This window comes from Saccopteryx bilineata, chromosome 1 (genome assembly GCF_036850765.1).
Source record: "Saccopteryx bilineata isolate mSacBil1 chromosome 1, mSacBil1_pri_phased_curated, whole genome shotgun sequence".
NCBI lineage: Eukaryota > Metazoa > Chordata > Mammalia > Chiroptera > Emballonuridae > Saccopteryx > Saccopteryx bilineata.
In genome coordinates this window covers 154,912,707-154,934,264 of record NC_089490.1, presented here as the reverse complement: position 1 = coordinate 154,934,264, position 21,558 = coordinate 154,912,707, and the positions used below count along the sequence as shown (strand labels likewise).

Sequence of the window (21,558 nt, the reverse complement as noted above, 5' to 3'; positions counted from 1 at the left end):
ACAGAGAGAGGGGCAGAAAGGGACAGACAGGAAGGGAAAGAGATGAGAAGCATCAATTCTTCACTGCAGCTCCTTAGTTGTTCATTGATTGCTTTCTCATATGTGCCTTGATGGGGGGGGGGGCTCCAGCAAAGCGAGTGGCCTCTTGCTCAAGCCAGCAACCTTGGGCTCAAGCCAGTGACCTTGGGCTTCAAGCCAGAGACCATGAGTCATGTCTATAATCCCAAACTCAAGCCAGCGATCCCACGATCAGGCTGGATGAGCCTGTGCTCAAGCCAGCGACCTCGGGGTTGTTTTTTTTTCTTTTCTTTTTTAATTTTATTTATTTATTTATTTATTTATTTTTCTGAAGTTGGAAACGGGGAGGCAGTCAGACAGACTCCCGCATGCGCCCGACCGGGATCCACCTGGCATGCCCACCAGGGGGAGATGCTCTGCCCAACTGGGGCATTGCTTTGTTGCAACCAGAGCCATTCTAGCACCTGAGGCAGAGGCCATGGAGCCATCCTCAGCGCCCGGGCCAGCTTTGCTCCAATGGAGTCTTGGCTGCGGGAGGGGAAGAGAGAGACAGAGAGGAAGGAGAGGGGGAGGGGTGGAGAAGCAGATGGGCGCTTCTCCTGTGTGCCCTGGCCAGGAATTGAACCCGGGACTCCTGCATGCCAGGCCAACGCTCTACCACTGAGCCAACTGGCCAGGGCCGACCTCGGGGTTTCTAACCTGGGTTCTCTGCGTCCCAATCTGACACTCGATCCACTGCACCACTGCCAGGTCAGGCTATAAATAAAGTTTTATTGGAACACAGCCACTTCCACTCATGTATGAATCTCTAATCTCTACCAGGGCAGAACTGAACAGGTGTGACAAAGATTGCCTAGCCCTTCATGGTAAAGCTTGTCCACACCCTACATAACCGGAGAGGTCAGGTTGGCATCAAGCCTGGCTGAACTTGGGGGCCCCCGAGGACTCTCTTAGTGCTGCTCTCCTCCCTGCTAACCCTCCTAGGCAGGTACCTAATGGCCCCTCACAAAGTACAGGGCAGGGCCCCAGAGGTCAGGTGTGGGGCATATGTAGCTCTAGCTACTAGGCTTGGGTCCCAGGAGTCAACAGTACTCTGCCTGGCTGTGGGGGACAGGAGCTCCTCAAGAGGACAGTAGGTCCCAATGATGAATATGCATCCACAGACCCCCCTTGGGGAAGGGGCCAGCAACCTGGAGCCAGATCCTGGGACGGCTGGACAGAGTGGGTCCGGGAGAGGGCTCCCCAGGAGAGAACCCCACAGCAGATGCCTGGCAAGGATCATGTGCTGTCTCAGGACGTAAATGGTTTCTTGGCCCAGTTTACCTCCCAGATATATTGTTACCCAGCAGCAGCCAGGCCGGGCTGCAGACACTGCACCTAGATTCCAGAATGCTGAGAGCCACAGGGGCCACTCAGCAGGAGCCCTTCTGGGCCTCTTGTTTATGGGTGCTTATGGGGTAGACGTCCACTAGTCAGGCTAGAGGCCAATGGTGGAAGCCCAGGGCCAAGCATTCTCTCAACTTTCCAGTCCCAGAACCAATTTCCCAGTAGGGGCAGGTCTAGACTTCCAGAACCAGACTGAGTCGACTGTTTTACACTGAGGCCAAGGTGGCAGTGCTTACCCAAAGTCCCAAAGAAAGCTGGTGCTGAGCCAGGCTGAAATCAGGCCCTGAGCACCTGGCTGGACTCTGGGGTTATCATAGGAGCTTCTGTATGTTGAGGGTTTCTCTCTGCCAGGCAAGCAGTAACTGCTCAACTCACACCTCAATTTGCCCAATGGCAAGGGTACAATCTCCCAATTTCACAGGTAAGAAGAAGGAGGCTCTGGAACCAGACAAGCTGCATGTTGTGGTGGCCAGCTTCCAGGATGGACCCTGGTATCCACAGCCTCCTGCAATGGTTGGTGGGTGTGACCAAGAGAACAGACCAACAGCCCCAGCAGAGCCTTTGGATGAGGCAGCCCTAGGCTTGACTGTGACCTCAGGAGAGACCCCAACCCAGAACCACCTAGCTCAGCCACTCTTGGATTTCTGAACCATAGAAACTGTGAGATAATGTTTACTATTGTTTAAAGCCATGATGTTCAGGGGTAATTTGTTTTGCAGCAACACCTAAATGATTTGGGTTTCAACATGGCATCATCCATCTAGACATTTCTCTATCTGCTCTCTTCATTTGTGCCCACAGAGACAAGTCCTGGACCACCTGGTGCTGACTAACCCCTCCCAAACTTCTTCTGTGCTCTTTCCAGGTGCTACTATCTATGCCCCTCCCTCCAGGCCTGGCACACAGTAGGTGTTCCAAAAAGAGTGGATGAGCAAACTAATTCATGGCTAGAATGCAGGTAATGGAGTATTACATAGGTGTGTAAAAGGATGTGGCAGCTCTGAGAGGCACTGATAGAGACCAAGACCCAAGCCAGACTTAATGTTCTAAAATGCAGAACAGAGTTGGAAGATTTACATTTTCCCATTTCAAAATTTCCGACAAAGCTACAGTAACTAAGATAGAATGGTCTAGCACAAAAACAGGCACAGAGATCAGCAAAACAGTCCAAAATAGATCAACTTAGAATCCAGAACCAAACCTGTGTATTTACAGTCAGCTGATTTCAACAAGGGTGAAAAAACAAGTCAGAGAAGAACAAAACTGTCTCAACAAGTGGTGCAGACACTTGGATCTCCACACATAGGGAATAAAACTGGGCCCTATCTCACATCACACATAACATTAACTCAAAGCATATGGAAACTAGACTTCTGGTGGTGAGTACACTACAGTGTGACCATTATGGAATAATAATGCTGTACACTTGAAACTTACATATTAACTAATGTTACCTCAATTTAAAAAAGCACATAGGACCTGACCAGGCAGTGGAGCAGTGGATAGAGCGTCAGACTGGGACATGGAGGACCCAGGTTCGAGACCCCGAGGTCGCTAGCTTGAGCGCGGGCTCATCTGGTTTGAGCAAGGCTCACCAGCTTGAGCCCAAGGTTGCTGGCTCAAGCAAGGGGTTACTTGGTCTGCTGTAGCCCCCTGGTCAAGGCACATATGAGAAAGCAATCAATGAACAAATAAGGTGGCGCAACAAAGAATTGATGTTTCTCATCTCTCTCCGTTCCTGTCTATCTGTCCCTATCTGTACCTCTCTCTATCTCTGCAATAAATAAATAAATAAATAAATAAGCAAGCAAGCACATAGGGCCCTGGCTGGTTGGCTCAATGGTCAAGTGTCAGCCTGGCGTGTAGATGTCCCAGGTTCAATCCCTGCTCAGGACACACAGGAGAAGCGAAATACAATGTAAGGTCTATCGGAAAGTTCTGTTCGTTTTTGGAATAAAAATACAATTTTTTTTACCGTCAATAAATTTTATTAATTAATATAATTGCCATTATTATTAATGATTTCTTGCCAGCGTGAGGGCAATTTGTATATCCCATTTTTGAAAAATGTTTTATCTTCTGATGCGAAAAGTTGAACCAGTGCTTGTTTGATATCTTCTTCATTTTTGAATTTTTTGCCCTTCAAAAAATTTTGTAAGGACAAAAACAAGTGATAGTCAGAGGGTGCTAAGTCCGGGGAATATGGTGGATGCGACAGACATGCTTCTGTAGCATTTCTTCCTTGTTGAAATTCGTAAAAATTACAGTGGCGTAAATGAACTTTATCAGTAGCTATGGGTACACTATCGCTTCACACATAAGACTAATGTGAATCAACTTTGTTTTAGTTAATTTGCTACATCAGTATGTATACATTAAGTGATAAAAATAGAGAGGCACACATGCGCCAAATAAACGTGCTTACGAGTCGAAACTTGTTGTGATAGAAACGGACAGAACTTTCCGGTAGACCTTATAAATAAATAAAACAGCACATAACTCTAGCCCTGGCCAGAGAGCTCAGTTGGTTAAAACATCATCCTAAAGCACAGAGGTTGACAGTTGGTCCCCAGTCAGGGCACATACAAGGACGTCTCCTTTGTTCCTGTCTTTTTCTCTTCTTCTCTCACTAAAATCAACCAATAACAAAAATAATAATAATGTACTTAAAAATATTAAAAAACAATCTAACTCTAAATGAGTGTAAGCTGAAGCTATAAAACTCTCAGAAGAAAACAGGGTTCAACAGTGGTTTCTTAGATATGATTACTAAAGCAGAACAAACAAAAAATAAGATAAAGGGGACTCCATCAAAACTAAAAATACTTGTGTATCAAAGGACACTGCTCAGCCCTGGCCAGTTGGCTCAGTGGTAGAGCGTCGGCCTGGCGTGCAGAAGTCCCAGGTTCGATTCCCGGCCAGGGCACACAGGAGAAGTGCCCATCTGCTTCTCCACCCCTCCCCCTCTCCTTCCTCTCTGTCTCTCTCTCTCCCTCCCACAGCCAAGGCTCCACTGGAGCAAAGATGGCCCCAGCGGCGCTGGGGATGGCTCCTTGGCCTCTGCCCCAGGCGCTAGAGTGGCTCTGATCGCAACAGAGCAATGCCCTGGAGGGGCAGAGCGTCGCCCCCTGGTGGGTGTGCCAGGTGGATCCTGGTCGGGCGTATGCGGGAGTCTGTCTGACTGTCTCTCCCCATTTCTGGTTTCAGAAAAATACAGGAAAAAAAAAAAAAAAAAAAAAAAGGACACTGCTTGCCTGACCTGTGGTGGCGCAGTGGATAAAGCATCAACCTGGAACACTGAGGTTGCCAGTTCAAAGCCCCGGGCTTGCCTCGTCAAGGCATATAAAAGAAGCAACTAGCAGTTGATGCTTCCTGTTCCTTCCCCCACTTCTCTCTTTCTCTTTCCTCTAAAATCAATAAATTTAAAAAATAAAAATAAAGGACGCCACCAAGAAAAGTAAAGAGAAAACCCACAGACTGGGAGAAAATATTGCTAATCACAAATCTGGTAAGGGACTTATATGTAGAATATATAAAGAATGCTTACAATTCAATAATAATAAGAAAAATAGCCTGACCTGTGGTGGCGCAGTGGATAATGCGTCGACCTGGAAATGCTGAGGTCGCCGGTTCGAAACCCTGGGCTTGCCTGGTCAAGGCACATATGAGAGTTGATGCTTCCAGCTCCTCCCCCCTTCTCTCTCTCTGTCTCTGTCTCTCTCCCTCTCTCTCCTCTCTAAAAATGAATAAAGAAAAAAAAGAAAAGAAAAAAAAGATTTTAGGCCCTGGCCGGTTGGCTCAGCGGTAGAGCGTCGGCCTGGCGTGCGGGGGACCCGGGTTCGATTCCTGGCCAGGGCACATAGGAGAAGCGCCCATTTGCTTCTCCACCCCCCCCTCCTTCCTCTCTGTCTCTCTCTTCTCCTCCCGCAGCCAAGGCTCCATTGGAGCAAAGATGGCCCGGGCGCTGGGGATGGTTCCTTGGCCTCTGCCCCAGGCACTAGAGTGGCTCTGGTTGTGGCAGAGCGACGCCCCGGAGGGGCAGAGCATCGCCCCCTGGTGGGCAGAGCATCGCCCCTGGTGGGCGTGCCGGGTGGATCCCGGTAGGGCGCATGCGGGAGTCTGTCTGTCTCTCCCCGTTTCCAGCTTTAGAAAAATACCAAAAAAAAAAAAAGAAAGAAAAATAACCCCAATTGAAAAATGTTTTGAACAAACATTTCTGAACAGACATTTCCCCAAAGAGGATACACTACACAAATGGCCAATAAGCCCATGAAAAGATGCTCAACATCATTAGTCATCGGGAAAATGCAAATCAAAACCACAGGGAAATACGACCTCATACCTGCTAGGACGGCTAGAATGAAAAAGATGAACAATAACAAGTATAGTGAGGACATGGAGAAATCAAAGCCCTTGTGCACAGCTGGTAGGAATGTGCAATGCTGGAACCACCAAGGAAAACAGTCTGGTGGTTCCCCAAAAGGTTAAACACATAGTTTCCATGTGACCAAGCAGTTTAGCTCCTAGGCATCCACCCAAGCAATATGAAAACATCTGTCCACACAGAAAGCTGTACATGCATGTTCACAGCAACCAAAAGGTAGAAATAACCCACGTGTTCTTCAACTGCTGAATAGATAAACATAGTGTGGTCCATCCATATGCTGGAATATTATGCAGCCATGAAAAGGAATGAAGACCTGACACTAACTACAATGTAGATGAACCCTGAAAACATGACTCTCAGTGAGAGAAGCCAGACATAAAAGACCACATAGTATGTGATTCCATTTATGCAAAATGTTCAGAACAGGCAAATCCACAGGTCCAGGATGGGTTTAGTGGCTGTCAAGAGGCTGGGGAGGGGAATGGGAAGTGACTACTATGACTACTAATAGGGGCAGGGCTTTCTTTGGGGGAGCTTAATGAAATAAGCCAGTCTTAAAAAGACAAATACTGATTCCATTCATATGAGGTCCCTAGAATCAGATTCACAGACAGAAAGTAGATGGTGGGAGCCAGGGGCTGGGGGACAGAGTTGAGGAATGATGCTAATGGCAACGAACTTCCTTTTGGGTGGATAAGAATATTTTAAAATTGATTGTGGTGATGAATGCACAACACTGAATATAGAAAAAAACCAATGAATTGTACACTTCATTGTAAAATGTGTGGAATGTGAATTATATTTCTATAAAGCTATTACCCAAAAAGCGTTTAAAAAAAAAAGATCAGCCTGACCTGTGGTGGCACAGTGGATAAAGCGTTGAGCTGGAATGCTGAGGTCACTGGTTTGAAACCCTGGGCTTGTCTGGTCAAGGCATATATGGGAGCTGATGCTTCCTGCTTCTCTCCCTTTTCTCTTTCTCTCTCTCTCTCTCTCTCTCTCTCTCTCACTTCTCTCTCTAAAATGAATAAAGTCTTAAAAAAAAAAGGTCAAAGTGCACAAAAAAGTATATTTTATAAACACAATGGGAGGAGGTGTGTGACCAGGGCACTTGTGCATGGCCGAGTGCCTTACAAGGACACAGAGAAGCTGGCAACAGAGGTGCCTGGGGGCAGGATCAGGCCTGCATTTTGTCATGAACTCATGTGACATCTTTCCAAAGGAAGGAAAAAAATATCACGAGTGCTGAATTCTAAGTGGGGGGCAGCCCCCTCATCCCTTACATGCAAGGGCCCTGTGGTGATAGGACAGAACACTTTTGGGAAACTGCTCAGGGCTAGGTGTGGCTGGCGGGTGGGGGGCTGAGAATAGAGTGGGGAGCAGACTGAGGCAGAGCTCTGACAGCAGCCCATCCTGCTCTTATTCCCCCTCAAGGCCTGCCCGAGGTCTGCTGAGATCCTCCCGAAATCCAAATCCGCCCCGGCTCTTTCTGCCTCTTCTACTTCCCATCCTCCCTTGATCTCCCTGCCCAGAATGAATGCATGTCCAGGATGATAAACAGGAAGCCTTGTAGAGGACGTGGGGTGGGAGGTGGATTAATCCAGAACTCTGCAGGCCCTAAACTGCTCACAAGACAGTTTTCCAAAGCCCTGGTGTTCAAGAAAAACAGCAAGAAGGTTCCAGAATCTTCACCACTCATGCCACAAACATGGCCAAACACCTCTCGGTGCCCAGCACAGGCCCTACTGTCAGTTCAGGGCCCAAGGCTCTGGGCAAAGCCAGCCCACAGGGAGGTGGACAACAACCACCATTCACGGTCCCAGAAGGCTGCAGGAAGGACTAAATGGAGTAACACCAGTTGGGGGAATCAGACAGGCTTCCTGGAGGAGCAGGCAGAGGACTGGAGGAGTGTGGGGTAGAGGAGGAATGAGGTGGGGAGGGCGGCTCATTCTGAACAGTTCCACAGGTAGAAGGATTCAGGCAGTGGGGTCAAGGGCCACAGAGGACCTGTCAGCCCAGGAAGGAAGCTTGTCCAGTCATGGGTCCTTGTGTGACCCCAGGCCTCCAAGTGCTGTGTGATCCTGGACTGATCCTAGGGAGGGAACAAACAGTTCCAGCTGAGGACAATCCCAATTAATTGAAGAAACTGTGAATACTGAACCCATGTTAAATTTCCTACACTCGACCCCTGTGTTGAGCCAAGAGAATATCTTTGCTTATAAGAGATAGCGGATGATCATTATTCATGAATTCCATAGCTGCAAATCCAAAACCTTCTGGCTAAAATTTATTTGTAATCCCACATCAATCCTTATGTGGCTTTCATGGTCATTCACAGACACACACAGAGTAGTGAAAAATTTGAGTCACTCCCACATGTATCCAACTGGGGTCAAACCAGGCGATGCTCTGCCTTCATGTCTCAGCTCTTGCACTGTAGATATAAGCATCCTTTTTATGGTCTAACAAGTGCCACTTCTTTTGCATTTTTGTACTTTTTAGTGGTGATTTTGCTGTTTAAATTGTCTCCCAAGTGTAGAGCTAAGTGTCATCTAGGGTTCCTAAGCACAAGAAGGCTGCAATGTGCCTTATAGAGATTGTGTTAGAGAAGCTTGGCTCAGGCATGAGTTATAGGGCTGGGAGCAGTGTTAATAAAGCAACAATGTATAGTATGTTATTAAATAAGGTGTCTTTAAACAGAAACACACACAACACAAGGTTACTTATTGGTAAGAGGAAAAAATGTGGTAACCACAGGCTTGCAGGAATCTAAATCCTACATTTCCCTAGGAGCAAGTAGTTCAGCGTTCCAGAACTCAGCACTCGTGGCACCAGTACAGAACAGCACAGCAAGTGAGAGTAACGGGAATCAACTGTACTTGTGTAGTTAGGGACACAGGAGCATCATGTCTGCAATCACAGGGCATCACGTCTGACTTTCCATGGCCTACCAAACAACACACACACACACACACACACACAGATAATTCAATAAGGCAATGTTAACAGCTGGGGAACCTCAGATATACAGGTGTTCATTTTCATATTCTTGCAACTTTTTCTGAAGGCTTGAAAGTTAACAAAATAAGATATTTTTTAAAAGAATAATAATGTGGCCCTGGCTGGATAGCATGGTTGGTTAGAGAGTTGTCCCCGACACACAAAGGTTGTGGGTTCAATCCCTTGTCAGGCACATACATGAACAGATTGATGTTTCTGTCTCTCTCTTCCTCTCTCTAAAATCAATAAATAAACTAAAAATATAAACTTAAAAAAATAAAAGAAGAATGTGAAGACAGGAAGGTACAAGCACAGAAAAAACATCTGGAATGATGGTCATTACTTCCACAGAAACATTCACATTCTATTGCATGTGGGTCTGGCTGTTCCTTTTTCACAGTAAGCATGTTATTACTTGTAGTTTAAGACCTAACTGCTGCAAGAGACACAGGCAGACATAAGGAACAGAATAGAAAGTCCAGAAATAGAACAGCCACATACAGGAGCTTGGTATATAATCAAGGTAGTATCTCAGATCAGTGAGGAAAGCAGATTATCCAGAAAGTGGGGCTCAGATTAACTCTGAGTCACTTGGAAAAGCTTGAATCAACTAAACCCTCATATGCTTTGTGCCAGGACAAATTCCAAATACAGTAAAAATTTAAATGTTAGGAAACTGAAATTATAGAAGTACTAGAAGGATTTAATTATACTCAGCACAGGGAAGACTTTTGAAACCAAACTGGAAAACCATAAAAGGAAAGATGGATAAATTTGACCACATTGCCCTGGCAGGTTTGCTCAGTGGACAGAGCACCAGACCTGTGTGTGGACACCCCAGGTTTGATCCCTGGTCAGAGCACACAGGAGAAACAACCACCTGCTTCTCTCTCCCCTCCCTTTCCCCTTTCTCTCTCTCTTCCCCTCTCACAGCCAGTGACTCGACTGGTTGGGCATTGGCCCCAGCACTGAGGATAGCTCAGTTGATTTGAACTTGGCCCCAGGTGGGGTTGCTGGGTGGATCCTGGTTGGGGTGCATGCAGGAGTCTATCTCCCCTCCTTTCACTTAAAAAAAGAAAAATTTGACCACATAAAAACAAAACTACCTGCCTCACATTAATAAGCATCGTAAAAGAAGATGGGAAAATAATTCTCAAACTTGTATCATAAATTAAAAAAAAAAATTCATACCTGACCGGTGGTGGTGTGGTTGACAAAGCATTAACCTGGAACATAGGGCTCTGGTTCAAAACCCCAAGGTTGCCAGTTTGAGCGTGGGCTCATCAGCTTGAGCACAAGGTTGCTGGTTTGAGTGCAGGATCATCAAAAAGATCCCAAGGTCACCAGCTTGAGCTCAAAGGTCACTGGCTTGAAGCCCAAGGTCACTGGCTTGAGCAAGGGGTTGCATGCTTGGCTTAAGACCCAAGATCAAGGCATGTATGAGAAGCAATCAATGCACAACCTGAGTGAAGCAACTATGAGTTGATGCTTCTTACTCTCTAAAATCAATTAAAAATTTTTTTAAACTTCCATAATATATAAAGAGTGCCTACAAACAAAATAAAAGACTGATAATTCAATTGACTATAAGAAAGATACAACTATATAGTTCCCAGAAAATGAAATAAGAATTCTAAGATGAGTGTGATTAAACAAAGGAACCAGGAGTAAATGATAAAGAGGGGTCTGTAAATTGGGAACCAAGACAGACAGGAATGGGACCCACAAAGCTCACTTAAGCAAAGGCAACAAAGAGCCTCTTTGATGGCCTTAACTCCTAGTGGGTTATGCTCCATTTTCCAGCTCTGATAAAGAATCAGAATACTGTAGGAGTGAGAGGGCAGGTGAGAATCCCCCCATCAGTCCTGTCACTGTGCCTGTGTGACCTGAGTGGGCAAGTCACTATATCTCAGGCTTGTCTTTGCTCCCTTTGCTGGCACAGACACACACACACATATATACATATATATACATGTATGTGTATATATGCATGTTTTTAAAATTTGAGAGAGAAGAAGAAGAAGGAAGAAAAGGAGAGAGGAAGAAAGGGAGGGAGGGAGGGAGAGAGAAACATGGATTTGTTCTATTTATGTATGCATTCATTGGTCGATTCCTGTATGTGCTCTATTGGGGGATCAAACATGCAGTACTGTTGTATCAGGACAAAGCTCTAAGCAACTGATTACACAGCCAGGGCCTGGAAAATATTTTTAATAAAACAAAGATGGCACAGTAAAAGGAAAAACTATACTATATGAAGAGCTTTCATTCCTATTCACAAAATAAGTCCAAACTGCAACTATGCTGAAATGTCACCTTAAACCACTAACACTGGCTAAGACCAGAGAAATGAACCAGAGAGGTACAGGCACTCTCACCCACAGCCAGAGGGAGCTCAGAATGGTCCATCTGGTTCTGGGTTAATCACATTTCTTTCTGTATTTTATAATGCTCTGACATCTTGAGGCCTCGCAAATCTGGGGAACTGTCATCCTGGCATTGGCCAACTCAGATCACAAACAACTCCCTGTACGTCCACGTCTGATGTACAAACCAATTAATCCACACACCCCTTATCTAACGCTCACACACAAGCCCATCTCCCCCTGTCCCAATCACCCCAGGGTACCTACCCTACCTTGTCCATTGTGTCCTAACAAAACCCCAATAAAGGCCCATGCTTTCTCCTCCTCCCTCTGCCTCCTGGTGCTTCCCCACATGCTCTGCATGCCCCCTTCTTCCTCAAGGGCCGTCATCTACCCGTCTGTGGGCCTTACCACACCCAATTAAAGCACCTCGAAGGTACATTTCAATATAGGTGGCACCTTTATCCTGGCAGTTCTGCCTCCGGGAATTCCGCCAACAGAAACAACCCTGCAGGTGACATGTTGCAGTATTGTTAGAGCATGAGACTGGCCACCACCAAATGTCATCATCTGTCAGGTACTCTCAGAATACATCATCCAAGCCTTCTGAGTGTGACAAAAGGCCCTGATAACAACACTGAAACCATGGCTGTGGACTAGGATTTGCATGTGTACCTTTGCTAGATGACTGGGCATACATAGTAGCACTCCATCACCTGGGTTTCTGGGTGATTATGATGCGCTCACTCCCTGCTGACCCACCAGGGACATTCGATGTTAAGTGAGAAACAGGCCTCAGGAACAGGCCACTGAGTTGCAGGATGTTTGTCACACAGCGAGTCCTAAGCCATTTCAACTGGTACGGGCCCATGGCCTCCCCTGACAGAGACGTGGCCTGACCACACAGTCGGGACCAGGGCGAAATGGGCTCACATGAAGCCAGCAGGTGAAGGAGCCCTACAGGCAGCCCACCCAGACTCTAGGCTGATTCCACTGCCCCAGGCCACCTAGCCCAAGTCATGTGCCTTTGCTCCTCACTTCCTGAGCATCTGTCACATGCTGGGCCCTGTTCTGCGCATTTCCTGTGCATTGACACATTTAATCCTCATATGAACCACAAAGGAAAGCACGTCCACGATCCCACCCTGAAAATGAGGAAACTGAGGCACAGAACAGCTGAAAACTTCCTATGGCTGCTGGGACCTCACTTCTTGGCTCTCCTCGTGTCTCTTCTCTATCTACACCCGCCCCCTTGGTTCACTCACCTATTCACACACGGTACCAACTCCACCACCTTCAGCTAAGACAGCTCTCCAGTAGGGGACATCTGAGGAGACGTGTGTGAGAGAAACAAGACCCACAGAACATGATGAAACCAAAACTTCCCTAAAATCTCTTCAACAGCAACCCCATGCCTCCATCCAGGATAAATGCCATGACAAGTAGCATAATGTGTGTGCAACAAAGATAATTGTGACAAAATGTTGGGGGGTTCTTTTCTTCAATCAAAGACAGAAGCCAGGTTCACAAAACTTCCTACTGATTCAGGCACTTAGAGTGCCTTGGGGGGACTCCACACCTTCTGGTGCAGCCTGATGGGGGAGGAGGTACAGAGCCCCAAGGCTAATCCCCTTGGTCAGTCAGTAATCCTCTACACAAGGGCAGTCCCATGGCTCAGGCTGAGAGTCCAGCTAGCAGCAATGGAAAAATCCCCAGTGGATTCTTGACCTGCCTTGTCACACATGATGACATGTGACTTGGTCACAGTGGCAGCATTGGGAAATGGAAAGCCTGGGGGCCCAAGACCCCTTTGAAGCCTTGGCCTCCCCATCTGTAAATACCCAGATCATCCAGATGACATTTAATGAGCACTTCTAGGAGCTGCAGGCCTCACCTATTTCTGTCCCCCTGAATCCTTGGGACCCCCCTACCCTCATCTGCAGAGGAAGAACCAAAGTAGAAAGCAGGGACCTCACTTGCTCAGAAGCACACTGTCCAAGGTCAAGGTAGTGTCCACTCAGGTCAAGGCCCAGACCATCCTGCCCTGTTCCACATGCCTTGGGAACCCCTGGGCAGCACACACCCCTTCCTGCTCCTTCCACATCAATGTAAGCTCAGCCCCTTACACCTGCTCCTTCCTGGGCTCTACCCACCCCATCACCAACTCCAGGGCACACAGGCCAAAACCCTCCAGGGCTCCTCATCTCCCTCACCTTCCTCTGCCCCCATGCCCCACCCTCCCTGGACAGCCCATTCCTCACCAAGCAGCGGAGCATGCTTTGCAAAACTGACTCGGTGCTCACCGCCCTGCTTCAACCCACCAGCAGCACCAACTGAACTCAGCACAAAACCAGGGCAGAGCCAGGACCCCCAGGGCCGGCCCTGCCTATCTCAGCCCATGCCCCATACACTGACTTAGCTTCTGTGGCTCCAAGGAATCACATTCATTCCAGCATCAGGATCTTTGCACGTTTCCTCAGCCTATATTAGAAGCTCCGCCCTCAGCTGTGTCTCACTCAAGTTATCTCTTCTCCTTACAACCTGCAGCGGACCCTGGTCACTCATACTGCCACAACATGTTTCAATTCCTTCTACACACTCACCGCTGTCCAGAGTGGTTTTATCAGGGGTCAGCAAACATTTTCCGTAAAGGACCAGATAGTGAATATTTTCCACATTGCAGGCTATATAAGGTCTCCGTCTTGAGACTTAGCTCTGCCATTATAGCGTGAAGCTGCATGGACAACATGTGAGTGAATGGGAGTAGCTTTCTTTTTTGGAGACAGACAGACAGGGACGGACAGACAGGAAGGGAGAGAGATGAGAAGCATCAAGCCACAGTTGCGGCAACTTATTCACTGATTGCTTTTTTTTTTTTGTATCTTTCCAAAGCTAGAAACCGGGAGAGAGAGACAGACTCCCGCATGCGCCCGACCAGGATCCACCCGGCACGCCCACCAGGGGGCGAAGCTCGGCCCACCAGGGGACGATGCTCTGCCCCTCCGGGGCATCGCTCTGCCGCGACCAGAGCCACTCTAGTGCCTGGGGCAGAGGCCAAGGACCCATCCCCAGCGCCCGGGCCATCTTTGCTCCAATGGAGCCTCGGCTGCGGGAGGGGAAGAGAGAGACAGAAAGGAAGGAAAGGGGGAGGGGTGGAGAAGCAAATGGGCGCTTCTCCTGTGTGCCCTGGCCGGGAATCGAACCTGGGACTTCTACATGCCAGGCCGACGCTCTACCACTGAGCCAACCGGCCAGGGCCACTGATTGCTTCTTATACGTGCCTTGACTGGGGGGCTCCAGCTGAGCCAGTGACCCCTTACTTAAGCCAGCGACCTCAAGCTTTAAGCCAGCAACCTCTGAGCTCAAACCATCAACCATGGGGTCATGTCTATGATCCCACACTCGAACTGGTGAGCCTACACTCAAGTCAGTGATCTCAGGGTTTCGAACCCAGGTCCTCAGAGTCCTAGGTTGATGCTCTGTTCACTGTGCCACCACCTGGTCAGGTCAGTCATTTTCTTTTCTTTATTAATTGAAAGGAGGGGAGATAGAGAGACAGACTCCCGCATGAGCCCCGACCAGGATCCACCCAGCAACCTCCATTTGGGGCCAATGCTTAAATCAACCAACCTATCCTCAGTGCCTGAGACTGACACTTAGACCAGCCAAGCTATCCTTAGTGCCTGGGGATGATGCCTGAACCAATCAAGCCACTGGCTACAAGGGGGATAGAGAGAGAGAAGGGGGAGAGGGAAGGGAAGAAGAGAAGCAGATGGTTGCTTCTCCTGTGTGCCCTGACTAGGAGTTGAACCCAGGACATCCACATGCCGCGCCAACACTCAATCCACTGAGCAAACCAGCCAGGGCCAACCATTTTCTAATAAAACTTTATTGCAAAAAACTGGCAGTGGACAGAATTTGTCCAAGGGGCCCCAAACTGCTGCCTCTGGTCTTATCTGTTTACACCCCCCCCAACAATCTGAGAGGCCAGAGAACAGCAAGGGAATTCTCCCTGGTCACTGATATAACTGACCTAGGCACCTGGAAACCTGTATGACCCACCGTAGGTGCCTGATAAATGTTTGATAAGCATTGTTCAAAAACTAAGAGGAAACTAAATGTCCTCACATGCTCTGAGTCCCATGGCAGACTCTAGTTTGTGCCAGGCACTGCGAGAAACCGTTTATGATGTGCAGTTCCCTTTGACTTGTTTGTAGACTTAAGGAGGGAAAACCCCAGAGACCACACTGAGTTGGCTACATGCCAGGCACCCTTTTAAGGGCTGTGCATATCAATTCATTTGGTCCAGCTTTATGAGAACAAAGACACTGAGGCAGAGTGTCCCCAAATAGTAAAGGTGGTCCAGCTCCCAAGGTCTCTTCCCAGAGCAGAGGGTGCTAGTCCAAGAGTCTTACGCTGTGTTCCTAGAAAGTGGCCAGAATGGACTTCAAACTGGGAACTTTCTGTCTCCTAAGGCAACAGCTCACTCACAATGAGGGGATGACAGATGTTGTAATCCCATGTTACCATGTACCCATAACTACAGAGGAAGCTTCCAGTGATGACACCTGCCCCACCTTAGGCATACTGGCCCCTCACTGTTCTTCAAGCACACTAGGCCTTTGCTTGAACTGTGCCTACCCCTCTCTCAGGCCTCCCCAAACATCAGGGGGAGCCTCAATGAGGAGATACTTCAGCAAAAACTTGAAAGAGCTAAGGAAGCAAATGACACAGATATGGAGAACAAATGTTCTAGGCAGATGGCTCAGCCTATGCAAAGGCCCTGGGCAGGACTGAAGTGTTAAGAAACAGCAAGCCCTCTTGACTAGGAGGTGGCGCAGGGGATAGAGTGTCAGACTGGGACCCAGGTTCGAAACCCTGAGGTGCTGCAACAAAGAACTGATGCTTCTTATCATTTTCCCTTCCTGCTTATCTGTCCTTCTCTCTGACTCTCTGTCAAAAAAATAAAAAAGGAGTTCCTCAAAAAATTAAAAATTGAACTGCCTTTAAAATAAACAGCAAACTCTATGTAGCTGAAGCAGAGTGAGTGAAGGGGAGAGAGGGAGAAGGTAAGAGCAGGGAGGAAATGGGGCACGTTGTGAACCATGGGCTGAACTTGATTTTACCTCAAGGAAGCTGGGAGTCCTGGAGGGTTGGGGCAGAGAAGGGGTGGGTCTTGAGTCAACTTTTTTTTTTTCCTTAAATGAGAAGCAGGGAGGCAGAGAGACAGACTCTCGCATGCGCCCCAACCAGGATCCACCCAGCAAGCCCCCTAGCAGGCAATGCTCTGCCCATCTGGGACATTGCTCCATTACTTGGCAACTAAGCTATATTAGTGCCTGTGGCGAGGCCATGGAGCCATCCTCAGCGCCTGGGACCAGCTTGTTCCGACTGAGCCATGGCTGTGGGAAGAAAGAGACAGAGAGAGAGAAAGGAGAGGGGGAGGGGTGGAGAAGCAGATGGGCACTTCTACTGAGTGCCCTGGCCGGGAATCGAACCTGGGACATCCACATGCCAGGCCGATGCTATACCACTGAGCCAACCATAGAGGACCTGAGTCAGTTTTTTTTGTTCTGTTTTTTTTTTGTATTTTCCCGAAGTTAGAAGCAGTAAGGCAGTCAGACAGACTCCTGCATGCACTCAACCGGGATCCACCAGGCATGCCCACCAGGGGGCAATGCTCTGCCCATCTGGGGCGTTGCTCCTTTGCAACCGGAGCTATTCTAGTGCCTGAGGCGGAGGCCATGGAGCCATCCTCAGTGCCCGGGGCCAACTTTGCTCCAATGGAGCCTTGGCTGCAGGAGGGAAAGAGAGAGATAGAAAGAAAGGAGAGGGGGAAGGGTGGAGAAGCAGATGGGCGCTTCGCCTGTGTGCCCTGGCCGGGAATTGAACCCAGGACTTCCACACACTGGGCCGATGCTCTACTGCTGAGCCAACCAGCCAGGACTGGGCCTGAGTCAGTTTTGTTTTGTTTTTACACAGACAGAGAGTCAGAGAGAGGGATAGATAGGGATAGACAGACAGGAACAGAGAGAGATGAGAAGTATCAATCATCAGTTTTTTGTTGCAACACCTTAGTTGTTCACTGGTTGCTTTCTCATATGTGCCTTGACCATGGGCCTTCAGCAGACTGAGTAACCCCTTGCTCAAGCCAGCGACTTTGGGTCCAAGCTGGCGAGCCTCTGCTCAAACCAGACGAGCCCATGCTCAAGCTGGTGACCTTGGGGTCTCAAACCTGAGTCCTCCACATCCCAGTCCCACGCTTTATCCACTGTGCCACCACCTGGTCAGACCTGAGTCAGTTTTTAACGGAAGTCTTCTGAAGTGAGCTGTAGGGAACATATTAAGGGATGGGGGGACGAGGCCAGTGATGGATGACACGGCTGGATCAGGTAGAGGCAGAGGAAGAAAGAAGTGGGTAGATTCTAGGTCCATTTTGAAGGCAAAGCTGACTTAATTTGCCACCAGATTAGATATAGAAGGGGTCAGGAGGTCTGGGAAGAAGCTGACTGTCCTGAGATATCACGGGAACAGGAAGGACAGGATGAAAATGGCTCTGAAACAGCAGACCACAGCTCAGCCCCAAATTCCACAAGCATCTCATAGGCCCCACAGTTGGCCCCGTGAATGTGTCCATGCCTCCAGGAACCCCATACAAACTGCAAAAGCCAATGGAGAACCCATTCAGGCCTTCTCTGGAGCAGGACTCGGGAACCCAGCTGTTTAAAGTAACCAGATTCTAAACATCAGTGAGATAAGTTTCACCTCCCATCAGATTGGCCAAAACGACCAAGGCTGATAACATCCAGGCTGGCAAGGCTGTGGGGAAATAGCAATCTCTCTTGGCCTCTGCCACACCCTGCTAGAAAGCCATCAGGTGTCTGATAGTCATTTTTCAATCTGCTAGTCCCTGATCCAGCCATTCCAAGGCAGGGCTCCAACTTCTAGGAATTGAAGCACCTACGTTCAAAGACAAGCCATTTACTGTTTGTAACAGCAAAAGCAACTCTGAAACAACCTAAATGTCCCTCAGCAAAAGGCTGGTGAATCAGTAATGGCTGGTGCCTATAGCAGCTGTCACTAATGTTCATCAAGCACACTCACCCCATTTTACAGATGGGGACACTGAGGGCTCAGAGAGGTCAAGGCATTTGCTTGTCAGTGGAACCCAGGCAGTGTATATCTGGGACTCGCACCCTCTTAACTATGGTACAGTATGGCCCCTCTTTCTAAAAAATAACTGATACCAACATGGGGGGAAAGTCGACTACTACAGATAAAAAACAAGCAAGTTATAGAATAATAAGTATAGTAGAGTGGCTCTCTCCCAGGGTGACTATCTCTAAGGGACACTGGGCCATGTCTGGAACACCTGTAGTTGTCACAACTGGGGGGAACGAGTGGGTGGAAATCAGGGATGCTGCTCCAATACTCTCTAGTGCCCAGGACAGCCCCTCCAAAACAAAAAGTTTTCTGGCCCAAAATGTCAATAGTGCCGAGGGGAGAGACCTGGTGCAGCATGAACCGTCCCGGTGAACATGCAGACCCATTTATGTGTTAACATTTGTACAGCAGTAGGAAAAGTGCAGGCAGCTGTGACCCCAACTTCACAGAACTTAGGTCAGGAGAAGTAGGTTTGGAGGGGGAGAGGCAGCTCTTTAAAGCAAGTAAAATAAATTATTAGTTGGGGAAGGCATATTTCTGTGAATTTTGGTGACAGACAGGGAGGGTCAGCCCATATCTTTCAGGCTTGATGGTCAGAACCAGCCACAGCTGGGGCCTGGGCCTTTATTTGTCCCCATCAGCTCACCCAGCCCCTGATAAGACAAGTTTGCTTTTCAGCTTTCCCGTGGTCACTGAGGCAAGGGCTATTTTGTCTCTGACCAGCCAGGGCATGGGGTTAATAGCAGAAGTCAGAGGGCTGAGAAAGAACCTCACTGGGCCCCTCAACGACTGTGGGGCTAGCCAGGCAAGGGCGCTGGCTGAATGAAGGCGAGGTGACTGAACGGTCGGAAGGAAACAGGTCATCTACCAGGCAGTTCCAGATGGCAGTGGGAAAGGAAGCAGTGGGAGTCTTCCAGAGCTCAGGATGCTCTCTCTGGCGTGCTCTCTCTCTCTCCAGACACTTCTCCCAACTCCCAGGCAGCACAGCACCTCCCTGACTGCCAAGAAAACTTCTGGAGGCCCAAGGGAGAAAGGATGGATGCCCATGTGGATATCCACAGGGCTCCACCCATGAGGGCTGCTTGGGAGGAGCAAAGGGTTCTTTGGATCAGGACACTTCCTATTTGGGAGCTTGTGACCTCAACTGAGAAGGAACTGCAGTGGCTCGACTCTGCACTCCACCCCAGGGAAAGGCAGGCCTAGAGCTGGTGAGGCGAGGCTGCCTGACTCCCCACACCTGCTCTGCCGGAGGGTGAGGAAGGCATGCCAAAGACAGGAGCACCAGGAAGCAGTGGCCCTACACTGGGGGCTACAGCAAACCCCCAAGGTCCAAGGAGAAGGCTTAGCAGGGCCTACTATTCCGGGGTTTGCTTAAGAGCCCCAGCATTGAAAATGCCATCATGCTCTGGACTCGCTCCTGTGATAAAGTGAAAACCAGAAAAAGAATAGCCCAGTGCACCAGAACCCAGGTCTGGTGACTTCCACAAAGATAGATGAGATAGTCAGGAGGCTGACCCAGATGGCCACAAAGACCCTCCTTCCTCCACCCCAGCTGCCCCTGGCTTTCCTGACCAAATAACATGTGCACATAAGAGTGACTTCTTGTGGGGGGAAGGGGTGATACCAGGCAGGTTTGTGTCTCAGACAGTGGGTCAAGGCAGAAAAGCACAACTGATACACAGTCACCCTCTGTTATGCCCCACCTTGGAGACAGGGCCTCCTCACTGGAACAGGGGTACTGTACTTCACCATTCCACATACACAAAGCAGACCCCCACCAATACGACTGGAGAGGTGTCGTCCCTGAGCGCCCTGAGCAGAAGGCGGAACACACACCCACTATGCGCCCTAAGTGGGGTTCTCACCCCGCCAGAGGTGAGGGCCGGTCTTCCCCGAATTCTTCCAAAGGAGGACGCTCCACTCACAGCCTGTAAGAATGGGGCCCTGAAACCACCCCTGCCCCCAGCCCAGCGCGCACCCCCCCCCCGTGATTTCCAAAACAGGAGGTGTAACTCCGAGCCCCCAGCCAGGGCGTTCAATCCTCCCTCGGCCCTGGGCGGCGAGTCCCCCGGCCCGGGTGTGGGGTGTTCCATCCCCCCCGCGAGCACCCGAGTGGAATGTTCCGGTCTCCCTGCAGCGGGTCTCGGCGCCCCTCCGGCACTCGGACGGGTCCATTGGGCCCAGGCTGTGGGGGGGAGGGCAGGCGGGTCCATTCGGGGTGCATGAAGAGACGCAAGGTCCAGAGCCGTTACCTGCTGCTGCGCCGCTCTCCGCGGCCCAGGTCGCCTCCGAGGTCACGGTCTCCCCCTCGGCGCTCTCCGCCTCGTCCGGCACTTCCAGCTCCATGGCCGCGCGCGCGGACCGGCTGGCGAGCGGGTGGACGGAGGTTACGACCCGAGTTGCGGCCGTAGCCGCTGAACAACAACCGCCGCCGGCCGGAGGGTGAAGGGAGGGAGCCTAGTCCAGGGAACCCGAGGGAGGGCTGGGGCGGGGCCATACGCTGCGTCATCGCGCACTGCGCGCTCCACCAATCGGGACTCGGGGGCAGGACCTGTGTGCCCACCCAGGAGCGCCTGGAGCGCCCCCACGTGCCCAGGGTGTAGAAGGGCAGCACAGTTCCAGTTACTCAATATGCAATGGTATTGATATTATATATATGAAATATAACTAATCTTATAATTAATAAGTCACCAGTGTATTATAAGTGACACATGTTACCATGTTAAACATTTCAACATAAGTAGCGTAATGCCAGTGGCCGAGGCCAGGCAGGTCCACATTGGATTTGGGCAGAGGATAGAAAGAAAAACTGTAGAGCCAGGAAACGTTGGGCCATTCCGTTTTATAAAGTCTCACAATGGCCTAACCAGGCGGTCGCGCAGCGGATAGAGCGTCGGACTGGGAAGCAGAGGACCCGGGTTCAAGACCTCGAGCTCGCCAGCTTGAGTGTGGGCTCATCTGGTTTGAGCAAAGCTCACCAGCTTGGACCTACTCGGTCTGCTGAAGGCCCGCAGTCAAGGCACATATGAGAAAGCAATTAATGAACAACTAAGGTGTCATAACAAAAAACTAATGATTGATGCTTCTCATCTCTCTCCATTCCTGTCTGTCCCTATCTATCTGACTCTCTCTGTCTCTGTTAAAAAAAAAAAAAAAATAGCCCTGGCCGGTTGCCTCACTGGTAGAGCATCGGCCTGGCATGCAGGAGTCCCGGGTTTGATTCCCAGCCAGGGCACA

At 49.4% G+C, this 21,558-nt stretch overlaps 1 protein-coding gene across 11 annotated transcripts in view; it reads right to left on the bottom strand.

Annotated features, from left to right (window-relative positions):
• Positions 1 to 20,789, bottom strand: part of PIP5K1C (phosphatidylinositol-4-phosphate 5-kinase type 1 gamma) — a 66,786-nt gene extending 45,997 nt beyond the window's left edge. For all 11 annotated transcript variants that reach the window (XR_010731266.1, XR_010731265.1, XM_066276132.1 and 8 more), the window contains exon 1: positions 20,574 to 20,789. Coding sequence is in view for 9 of the 11 variants with exons in the window: in XM_066276132.1 (XP_066132229.1) it covers positions 20,574 to 20,667 (94 nt within the window). In the remaining 2 variants the exon portion in view is untranslated. The remainder of the gene's footprint in view (positions 1 to 20,573) is intronic.
• Between the last annotated feature and the right edge of the window lie 769 nt (positions 20,790 to 21,558).